The 11,561-nt window shown below is 40.0% G+C and overlaps 2 protein-coding genes across 2 annotated transcripts; one reads left to right on the forward strand and one right to left on the reverse strand.

Annotated features, from left to right (window-relative positions):
* Positions 1-354: 354 nt before the first annotated feature.
* On the forward strand, positions 355-9,434 carry PCYB_112770 (DNA polymerase epsilon catalytic subunit a; the record flags this gene model as incomplete). The annotated part of the gene is made up of 4 exons (XM_004223155.1): positions 355-562; positions 762-3,028; positions 3,104-9,064; positions 9,117-9,434. Exons 3-4 carry the CDS (start codon positions 3,197-3,199, stop codon positions 9,432-9,434), a joined length of 6,186 nt encoding a protein of 2,061 aa, XP_004223203.1. The 5' UTR covers positions 355-562; positions 762-3,028; positions 3,104-3,196.
* A 314-nt stretch (positions 9,435-9,748) lies between these two features.
* PCYB_112780 (hypothetical protein) lies at positions 9,749-11,447 on the reverse strand. Its single transcript, XM_004223156.1, has 5 exons — positions 11,228-11,447; positions 10,991-11,053; positions 10,731-10,870; positions 10,463-10,584; positions 9,749-10,092 (listed from the first exon to the last, which is right to left on the reverse strand). The coding sequence occupies exons 1-5, from the start codon at positions 11,318-11,320 to the stop codon at positions 10,061-10,063; spliced, it is 450 nt and encodes a 149-aa protein (XP_004223204.1). The 5' UTR covers positions 11,321-11,447; the 3' UTR covers positions 9,749-10,060.
* Positions 11,448-11,561: the final 114 nt, after the last annotated feature.

The raw sequence follows: 11,561 nt of genomic DNA on the forward strand, positions 1-11,561 counted from the left end.
TTCCTTTTTTTTTTTCAATTTTAGCGCGAAACTGGGCATTCTTTTACGGGAGATATCATTACTATTATCCTACTTCGTTTCATTTTCTTTTTTTTTTGCCCCTCACTTATCTCTCCCTGTGATGCTCAAATTAACGCGATCATCCACCTAGTGAAATTGTCTTACCAGATGCCCACGCGAACAGTGCCTTGTTCTATGCGTATTTCATACCTGGGCGCATCCAAAATGAACGACTGTTTTCGCAACGCCGTTAATTTTGTGTTGCAAATATAATTGCATTTTGTTTGCACTCGTTTGTTTCGCTTCGTGTGAGCTTCCAGCTATCTCCCTGTGCACTCCCTTCGCTCGCCCGCAATGACGACGCAGGCCAGGACGAAGGGGTGGGAAAAGGACTCCAAAATAAACGCAGACTACGAGTATGAGAGGCTGATCAAGCTGGAGAATAAGTTCAACATAAAACCATGGCTGAGTAAGGGGCAGAAGGAGGGGTACCTCTACAACATAGTACCCACCGTTCTGAATGTGGTTGTGAAGAATTCCAACAAGTCGCAGAAAAAGACAGGTAATGAAAGTGCGCCAGGGGGGACGTGGCAGCGTCCCAGAACATGCTAACATGGCCGCATCGCTTTTTATCGATGGTTCCCCCATTTCATCGCTGATCCCCTCTTTCCACCGCTTCCCATCGCTTCCCATCGCTTCCCATCGCTTCCCATCGCTTCCCATCGCTTCCCATCGCTTTCCACCGCTGCCCCCCCCTTCAGGCGTGCACATGTACTTCGTGTCGGACAACAATAAGACGTGGAGACTGACGCTGTTCTACCGGCCGTACTTCTACCTGAAGACGAAGAACATCCACAACTACGAGGCGGTGACCAAGTACCTAAAGAAGGAGTTGGATAAATACAACGTCGAAATAGATTACGTGAAGAAGGAGGACCTGAGTCTGTATGACCATCTAAATAAAAAAAGGAGCTACCTGAGTAACATCTTCTTTAAACTGTCCTTCGACACTATAGAAAATCTCATGAGTGCAAGGGATTTTATCTCCAAAATAATTGAGCGAAACAAGAAGAATAAGGAGCGCAGTAACTCTTCAAATAACGACAAGCACATATTTAACGAATACGAATATGAGCTCTCGCAGAGCAAATTAGATTTTTCCTATAAGCACGATGTTTCCTATACCAAGTATGATGAGCCTGGCGAAACTGGCAGGGTGGCCAAAAATGAGGGTGCATCTTCTCATAGAGAGGACCAAAGAGACTCCAAAAAGACACACACGTCCAACAACAGCACAGGTGACCGCGGGGGAAGAGGTAAGAAGAACGACGCACATGTAACCGTGAGCAGCCCAAAGCTAAACATGAACGAAATAGTAGTAAACACGAAGAAGCAAATTCTAAGTAAGGAAGAAATCTTGCAAGAAATAACAGAGATGTATGAATACGATGTGAAGTACACCACTCGAATATGCATAGATCAAAATATCAGATGTGGACTGTGGTATAGGATCACAAGAGATGAAGAAGAATTGTACACAGAGACGGAGGCAGTACATTTTGAAGTATTAAATAAGAAGGTCCTAGCCCCCTTAAATGTGCTCGCCTGGGATATCGAGTGCTACAAAGATGAACTAAAATTTCCAGATAAAGAAAAGGACGAAATTATCCTTATATCATATATGTACAATGCACAGGGGTACCTAATAGTTAACAGAAATGTAATGAGCAAAAATATTAGAGAGTTTCTGTACAAGCCAAATGAAGAATACTCTGGAGCAGGGACGTTCAAAATTTTTAATGAACAGAATGAATATTTTCTCCTAAAACGATTTTTAGAGCATATAAAAATTTTGAAAATCCACATTTTTGTCACGTACAATGGGGACTTCTTTGACATTCCGTACCTCTTCCGGAGATGCGAAATTAACAACTTGAGTGTCCCCAAAGAAATTGGGTTCATCATGAATAACAACAAACAAGAATGTACATGCAATTTTATTCTAAATATAGATGCATACAAATGGGTCGAACGGGATTCTTATTTACCTAATGGATCCAGAACCCTAAAGAGTGTCTGTAAAATTAAGCTAAAATATAACCCTACGGAGGTGGACCCAGAACTTATGGTTTCTATTGCGAGAAAGAACCCACAGCATTTGGCTGTATACAGTGTGTCAGATGCAGTTGCCACATTTTATCTGTATGATAAATTTATACACAACTTCTTATTCGCATTGTGCTCCATCATTCCGATGAACCCAGACAACGTTTTAAGACAGGGGAGTGGAACCCTATGTGAACAACTACTAATGGCAGAGGCATATAAAAAAAATATTCTCTTCCCAAACAAGTTCAAGCCTGCATATAATCAATACTTCACCGATGTCGAAAATAAGAAAAAATATTTTATCTATGATGATTCCTTTGTTGGTGGAACTGTGCAGAGTCTAAAATGTGGGATTTACAGAGACGATCTCAAAGAGCACTTCAACTTAGATGTAGACACGTACAAGTACCTACTGCAGAATGTTGACAGCATTATCGATTTCTGGGTTCAAAAGGATTTAAACAAAAACTGCAGCCCTAGTGACCCAAAGTATATTAACAAAAATCAAATTATTAATTTGAAGCAAATTAAAAGCGACATTATAGACAAGCTGAATTTCTTCATCCAGAACCCCAGCATTAGCATATGCCCCAACATCTACCACTTGGATGTTGCCGCCATGTACCCGAATATCATCCTATCGCACCGTTTGCAGCCAAATGCCATCATAACACAGGACCACTGCTTCAACTGCTCCTTCTACAAGCAGCGCCACTTGTGCCAGAAACAGATGGTGTGGAAGAGGAAGCTGGAAATTTCCCCCATCGATTATGGCCATGTGCTATCTCTCAAGCAGGACCTCAAGACGCGCCTCTTCTACCCCCAGAAGAGCTTCTTCAAGATGAACAACAAGGAGGAGTCTGACAGCAGCACGAACGACAACTTGACGGACGTGCCCCTCAGCAAGAAGAAGTCGTAAGTTCCTGCGCTAAGCGGCGTTGTGTTGAGCGGCCATGCGTGGCGCACCACGTCTACTAGCTTCACCACCCAGATTAATCGCCTCTCCACCCAGATTAACCTCTTCTCGATTTCTTCCCCTCCCCGCAGCTGGAACGAGCTGACCGAAAAGCAGCAACACGACGAACTGATGAAAGTGATAAAGGAATGCTCGCAGAGGTTGTTCAAAAAGACCAAGGTCGCCAAGGAAGTGGACGCCTCGAGTCTGGTATGCCAGAGGGAAAACCCCTTTTACGTGGACACCGTTAGGACCTTCCGAGACAGGCGATACGTTTACAAAAAGGGGCTCAAAGAATGCGAACATGAAAAAAAGGAACTACTAAAGGCGAACAAAATAGACTACATAAAGATTCAAGAATTGGACGATAAAATTTTGCTAAACGATTCTTTACAGTTAGCGCATAAGTGTATACTGAACAGCTTTTACGGGTATGTGAAACGAAAAAGCAGTCGCTGGTACTCAGATCAAATGGGAGCCATCGTGACTTACACAGGGTCGCAAATAATAAACGGCGCTTTTAATCTCATCAACAAAATTGGAATACCTGTGGAGCTGGACACAGATGGAATATGGTGTATGCTGCCAAAAAAATTCCCAGAAATATATGACGTGTACATATTGGAGAGAAGCGTTCTGAACAAAATGAAAGAGTATGAAGACAAAACGGAGGAAGAACTAAAAAATGACACGAGTGTGAAAAAAGTAGAATTTGAATTCCCCACCAATATCTTAAATTTCGAGATGCACAAAAAATGGACAAACGATCAGTATCTAATTTATAACGAAAGCACAGATGATTACGAATGCATTAGCAAAAATGAAATTTTCTTCGAGTTGGATGGCCCCTGGCATGGTATGTTCCTACCAGCATCGGAAAAGTCTGATGACCTGTTAAAAAAAAGATATGTCGTCTTTAATGACAAATATAAAATTAGCGAACTTAAAGGATTCGAAATTAAAAGAAGAGGAGAACTAAGAATCATACAGAAATTTCAAAGCGAAATTTTTAATCACTTTTTAAAGGGAAAGACAAAGGAAGAGTCATATTACTATGCCTCCCTAACTGCAAACAAGTGGAAGAATTTAATAGACAGTAAAGCGGTCGACATAGATAATGACGATGAATTGTTTGACCTCATTTTAGCTAAGAAGGTGCTAAACAAATCGGTGAAGGAACAACCCAATGCTAAAAGTTTTGGCATTACGACTGCTAAGCGCTTGAGTGAACTGCTCTGCAATACAAGTTACGTGGAAGATAATAATGTTTCTACCCAATTTATCGTTGCCTCCAAGCCTGTAGGATCCGACATCACATTCAGGGCCATCCCCATTCAGATATTTAAAACTAACGTGGAAACGCAAATTCACTATTTGGGAAAATGGCTAGGTGTTAAGTTCCCTCCTGACGTCCCTGTGAATGTAAGGGATATCATTGACTGGGATTATTACAAGCAAAAATTAGAAGTCCAAATTTTGAAGTTAGTCATTATCCCCGCGATTAAACAAAATATTAACAACCCAATTACATCCATTTCTGTACCTGAATGGCTCAAAAAGCAAATTAACATTTCAGAGGGGAAACAGAAAAAAATCACCGCCTTCTTTGTTAAAAAGACCGTTAAGAAGGAGTGCACTTCTAATGATCAGGCTAGTAGTAGTACCCCCATAAAGGGAGAAATGGACGAGGAGGAAAATGAGGAGATGAAGAAGAAGAAGGTAGACGACCCTAGCTTGCGCTCCTTGGAGAAAAAGAGCCCATTTTCAGTGGAGGCTGCCTGCACTGCAATGAATGTTTCAGATGACCCATTGCACAACGGTGCCCCCCACCTCGGTGCGAAAAAACGCTCGCTGGAGCAGTGCCTTCTGGAAAACTTCATCTCAAAGAGGAAGAAGCTGGGTCAACTTAACGATAACAGCTTGACCGGCCTCACGCACAGCAACTCTGGTTCCATGGTCTACAAAAAAGTAAACTCATTGGACACCTACCTGGATAACAACAATAACGTTATTATTATTAACCACGAAAAAATCAATATCAACAATTTGAAGTACACGGAGCTGTTCGAAATGTTCCAAACGGATTTCCAAAAGTGGATGCAAATTAATAATCGAATATGGAAAAATAATCGAAGTCAAATTAAGAAAATCAGAAATGAGGACAGGTGTAAGAGGAAGAAATATTCCCTGGGGGATGACGAAGAAGACGAAAAGGGAAGGAAAAGGACAGGGGCCAATTCTTTATCATCCTACCTTGCTGATGTGGATGATGAAAGAACCAACTCCCAAAAACTGTCCAGCCTGGAACCCAAATATTTGCATCCCATTCAGAATACCATGGATATTGTGTACCTGTACAAAAAGGTGAAAAGGAAGAAAGTAGTAGCCCCCCCACCAAAAAAAGGAAAGCATAATAGTGGAACCAACCCCTCCGCAGCCTCTGGCAACAGTTCGAATGGCCCTATGAATAACCACACAAAGAACGAAAAACAGACATTGCTAAAACCATATTTGGAATACTTCAAACATGAAACCGAATCAGATTCTTCCAACGACGAGGGGGACCTATTTAGCGACACGAACATGATTGACGAGAATGATGATGACGGAATATACTACGCAATTGTGTCCTTAAAAAATATGAACAAGTTTTACAAAATAAAAATTCAAATATATAGACATATCTACATCAATAATTATGATCCCCTGGACATAAAAAGTAACAACAAGATTACCATCAAATTAGTTTCTTCATCCGGATCGTCCAACTCACCTAACAATGACAATTTCGTGTTTCATTCCAATGCATTCGCACCCTGTTTTTTGCCCAGAAATGTAAAAATATTTAATTTATACGAGTTCATTATGAAGGAGAGGTACTTCAACAGATACGTAGTGAACACGCTGAATGCTAACTACCACGAAAGTATTGTCTCTGTTTACGAGACGAAGATTCCACTCTACTTTGATTTCCTGAGCAGATATGGAAATTCAGTGGAGATCGACTCGAATAATTACAACTCCATTTTTGATGAAAACAAATGCTTCAAGTCGCACTGCTTCTCTAAGGTCGAGAAGAACAAAATCAAAAATGTGTCTCAAGATTATCTGGATGATGTGCATTTCATATATATCCACATTTTCCACACGATGGTGGATAACGTGTGCAACCGTATCTTCGTCGGAGTATACGACCAGTTCGAGGAGAACGCGGATGAGCAACTGTTCGGCTGTAAGCTCATGTTCAGTGGCGTCGGCAAGGAGAGCAGCCCCTTCTTCGACCCGTACGAGACCTTCCTCAAGTTTGTACACCTGGAGAATGATACCGGCATGAACAACGCGATGGATGGGGTCACACAAACAGGGGAAGCTGTCCCAAACCAAGCACGAGAGCACCTGCTCGACAGAGACTTTTTTATCAAAAACGTACAGAGAGACTTCCTATTCCTGTACCATTATCGAAAGTTCGAAACCTATTTTGAAGACAACGCTAATGTATACAAGGTGTTGGAGCACCTGGATTTGTATTTGAATAAATATCGAAGCAACGTACTGACGGGAAAGAAAAAATACATCTTCTATGTATCGTCAACCATAGATAAGAAAAAACTGGGATGGTGGAGCACCAACAAATATTTCCCTTGCTATTTTTACAAGTTTGAAAATGCTGCAAAGTATCAAAATGTTAGCCGAATGAGTTACAAAAAAGATGCATTCAATTTGTCTCTACAACTTTTTTATGAGAATTACCACAAGGTGGAAGAAGATTTGAATTTTTCTAGAATATCGAATATACCTCTCTTCAACCTGCTAAATGTGAACAGAAAAAATCAGAAGCATAAATTTATATATGATACACTGTACGCATCGTTTTTGAAAAGATACAAAGGGATTTTGTGGCTGTCGTACTTTGGCCACTACGATTTGGGAATTCCCTGCTTAAATATCAACAGCTTTTGTGACTACGATTTGGTGAAGAAGAACAGTGACATTATAAACCAAGGCATTTACAGGGGGTATATAGTGCACCTCTTTTTTAATGAGTCCCTCATTTTTAACAGCGTTAGACTGTTCACCAAGTATGCTAATGTGAAAGCCCCCACTGAGTACTACCACTCATCAATTGCTGGCAAGAATGCCCACATTAAGAAAGGAAACCAGAGAGGAGGGGGGGGCACTGAATATGATGCTGATGCGAAGAGGCGCCAAAGGATTAAGTATGCGAAACAGGGTGACGACAATGAGGATGGGTTGGACGAAGATGATATGTCCACGACGGACGACAATTATAACAAACTGGGCGGAATTGCGCACCGGAAAGGAAAAACGAGCATGACGCAACATAAAATGGGGGATGGTACGAACAGACACGGTCGGCACAACAGCGACAAGGACGAGTATGATGATATGGAAGGAGAGGACGAGGGAGATGACGACCTGTCCGACTTGAGCGAAAAGAAAAGCATAATCAAAAATAAATACGACATAAATACCATCGTGGAACAGAACTCACATATCTCCCAATTCAGCAACCACGCATTCAAATTATTGGGACAGTCATTAGAATACCTCATATCGAAGATCTCCTCCTTGTCCATGTTAATAACAAATAAGACATTCGAAAGTATCTCCGATATCTTCACGTCCTTCTACTCGTGGGTCTCCAACAATTCCAGTCTGCTTTACGATGTGGCATTATACAACAAAGTCTTAGAGTGCACAGAAATTTACCAAAATAATTTAATCAACATAATGAAGAAAAAATTTAATGCCAACATAATTTTTGCAGACTTGAGAAATTTCGTCATTTCCTTTAATGAATTTTCAGTCATATCTGGCAGAAATATTTTAAAAGGTCTAATCAAGTACTTCTCCCACAGCGACTCCATATATGCCAATGTGCCTTTTTATATTAAACACGAATATATTGCAGCTTGCCAATTTGATAAGTATAATTTTATAAGGTATAAGGAATATTCCAATCCAAATGAAGAAAATACAGATGAAAATTTAAAGATAATTGAATATCTTCCCCCCATTTGTGAATCCTTTCTGAGGTATGTACTCGATGTTATCACCTTGAACCCTCTGCAAGACATAATCACTCTGTATGATAAGTGGGACCCCCATTCTGGAAAACAATTGGAAGGAGGAGCGATCACCTTGTCCTCTCCTGGAAAGCCAATCACAGTGGATGAACAAAATGATAACAGAACTGTAAATCAGGAAGAAGGAAACAGGAAGGATGAAAAGAACTACTTCAATATGGTCCTGAAAAATGACAAATTAACGGACAAGATAAGCCTAACACAAAGAGCACAACTGAAATATATTTATGATAAATCATTTGACGATTTGGAAGAAGTGTGTGAAAGTTTTGCACTCATCAACGAAAATGTAGATGTGCTGTCATACAAAATAGAAGAGAAGCTAAAAGATCTGTGGTTCATGCCTGGACATATTTATAAAAAAATTAAAAAATCGATCAAGTATAAAAAATATTTAGTGGAAAATTACTGGCCATATGATGATGACGAAATGGATGAAATGGACGAAAGTAATATGAACATGGTGCCATTTTTATTTCCAAAAAGTTTGGGAAATCTAGCCAAAAGAGAAAATAACTGGAGACTAGAAATTGTAAAGTTTTGCATATTTCTCATGCAAAATGATAAACTGCTAAACCTAGAGAATGAAAACTGTAATGAAGCTTTCCACGAAAAAAGACACGAACTTTTCGAAATTGTGGGGGACAGTGAATACAACAGGAAAAATTCCCTCTGGAAAAGTCCGTGCCAAGAATTAATTTTAAAAGATATCTTCTGTGAAAATTGCTCCTCAGTGTACCACATGAACGTTGTCACCAGTTTGGTCGAGGCAGAGATCAATGGAAAACCGTCCTTCATTTGGTTGTGCAAAAACTGCAATTCCAAATATGACAACGATTTTATTGAACTAAAAATTTTGTCGCTGCTGCAGGAGACCTTTGATGCGTATAATGTAAGTGCTTTTTTTTTTTTTTTTTTACACTGCGCGGGGGAGCACACGCTTGCTGCAAGGGACGCCTTTTCTTGGGTGGCTATCGCGTCCCCGTCAGCATGATGCAGCACTTCCCATTCCGATGATCACTCTCCCCCCCCCCCCCTTTTTTCGCATTTATGTGCAGGCCCAAGACCTCGTATGCAAAAACTGCAATGCCATCAAGTCCTTCTACCGCAGGGCAATTTGCAAATGCGGGCAAACCTTTACGCCCCGTTTGGATATAACGAACTGGACCCAAACCCTGGAGATTATGGAAAATTTAGCCAACATGCTGAACATGCCTATATTGCTAGACGTTTTGAAGTCGATGAAAACGTACCTTGTGTAAACGGATCGTTTTGCTGCATGGCTATGGTGTCCTATTTAACGAAGCGATTTAACGGAGCAATTTAACGGAGCGATTTAGCAGCGCGATGAAACCGTGTGTTTTTTCTGCATACGTGCACCATTTTGTCGTGTCCCCCTAGTTGACCAAAAAAGCCAACTCATTTGTGACGAATTATTCATACTTGTAATAAAAAGCGTGCAAAGCGCAGTAACGCACGAGGAATTACTTTTTGCACACTAGTAAAACAATTATAAAAAAAAAAAAAAAAAAAAGACGTAATTCCTATTAATAAGGAACTATACACACACGTAAAGAAAAGGCACCTTTAAATGTACCATACAACAAAAGGACATGAGCGCTTTAACAAAATAACCAACCATTAAATTACATTTTCTCCTTTAATTCTTCCCAGTTTGTGCACCCCAATTCGGTTTACACTATTTTTTTCTTTTTTTTTTTTTTTTTTTGCCTTTCACCATGGGTGCAATTTCTGATTGCTTATAGCTCCTATGACCCTCCACCTACGCATAGAAGCAAATAGCTATATGTGCACCCGTTTCAGATCCGTCACTTCTAACATATTCGCTATATTTAAGGTCCATCACTCACATGTAGGCATAACGCCGTCATTCTTGGTCATTTAAGTACGAGTGGACATCTGCAAGGGTTAAGCGGAACAAGTGGTAACCAACTCATGTTTGTGAATACATGAATCCTTATGCATACACAGGGAGACTCTGTAACTCTTCCCCCGACGGAGCAACTATTACAATCGCGAAAACACGCAAACTGTAACAAAATGAACAATGGGCGCTCATTTTTATTTTAAAGCTGCCTCTTCGAAACAACGAATGGTTCTGCTTGGGAAGCTACGTGACAGTTGCGCCATTTAATGTAAGTTTATTGTGTTCGAAGCTATTTTGCATGTGGAGATGCTGACACGTTTTTTTCGTGACTTTCCCGTTTTTTTATTTGGCTTCTTTCTCCTTTTTGTGCTCTTTTCTGTTTCCCTCTCCCTCTAGTTTTACCTTTAATAATCAGGTGTTGCAGCGGGTTGGGTAGGAAAGCGTGGAGTGGCTCAAACGCCGAGGCAACAATATCCCTGAGTGCACGAGGGTGGCATCGAGTTGGGGCAGATGAACAAGGAATGCTTACGTAAAGAAGGTGGAACTCCTTTAACGCTTTTATGACGGTGCTAGCGCCAATGAGGTTATGGTGTCCATGGGTACATATATATTATATATATAATGTATATATGTACCAATTCTTACACCCTCATGTGTGCAAAGTACTTACTGAATTCTCTTTTTATGAACTTTCAACAGCCTCTGCTTGTCGCCCATGAACTCTTCTTCGTCGACTTTTCTCTGGATTTCTTCCACCCTCATCAGGGAATCCAAAGATTCCAGCACTTCCTGTGTATCCTCCACGGGGGCCTTGCGCGGGGAAATTGAAGAAGCGAATAGAGAAAGGAAGAAACAGAGTTTTTCTTGTTTGTACATTCTTTTCCTCGCCATTTACACACTTTTTCTTTTCTTTTTTTTTTCTTTCCTTACGTGTATATTTATTTTAAAGTCCTCATCACGGTCTATCATTTTTTTTAACTTTGAACGGTTAGCCTAAGCAATAGGTAAGCCAAAATTAGCAAAAGGTTTCTACTTTTTAAGAAAATTATTAGGGTTATTTCGCAATTTACTACACAATTTAGCTCCTCAGTTCGCCTTCGTCTCGTTCTTTTAGTGTTTCATTTTTTTCCTTTTTTTTATTTTTGTTTCTTTCCATATTTAACTTACAGGACTTATGGGAATAATTTTTTCATTTAGAACAAAATTATTCTGAACAACACACCAAAGGAAAAAACAAATGGACACAACAAAATAGTTCATTTTAGCTAGCTCGTTCAGAAAAGTAATTTTAAATGACGACAATGTGTGGAGAATTTTTACTTGTAGTGGATTTATATAGACTTACACAAATGTATTTTCATATGTGTGTACAACAGTAGTGATGTATAATATTTTCCTTTTAACGTATTTTAAAGATGAAGTCACTTTTCATTGGAGTGATGTTTCTACATTTTCCATTAACTGAGAATAAATAGGACATTTCTGCGCAAGGGGAAAACAA

Source organism: Plasmodium cynomolgi, chromosome 11, assembly GCF_000321355.1.
Source record: "Plasmodium cynomolgi strain B DNA, chromosome 11, whole genome shotgun sequence".
Taxonomy (NCBI): Eukaryota; Apicomplexa; class Aconoidasida; order Haemosporida; family Plasmodiidae; genus Plasmodium; species Plasmodium cynomolgi.

What these genes read in the sequence shown, in the direction of transcription:
- PCYB_112780 (XM_004223156.1), bottom strand. Translation starts at nt 11,320, where the DNA reads ATGAACTATTTTGTTGTGTCCATTTGTTTTTTCCTTTGGTGTGTTGTT. An exon ending in AAATTATTCCCATAAGTCCT is followed by an intron (nt 11,054 to 11,227) that starts GTAAGTTAAATA and finishes CCTATTGCTTAG; the next exon opens with GCTAACCGTTCAAAGTTAAA. An exon ending in ACTTTAAAATAAATATACAC is followed by an intron (nt 10,871 to 10,990) that starts GTAAGGAAAGAA and finishes TCCCCGCGCAAG; the next exon opens with GCCCCCGTGGAGGATACACA.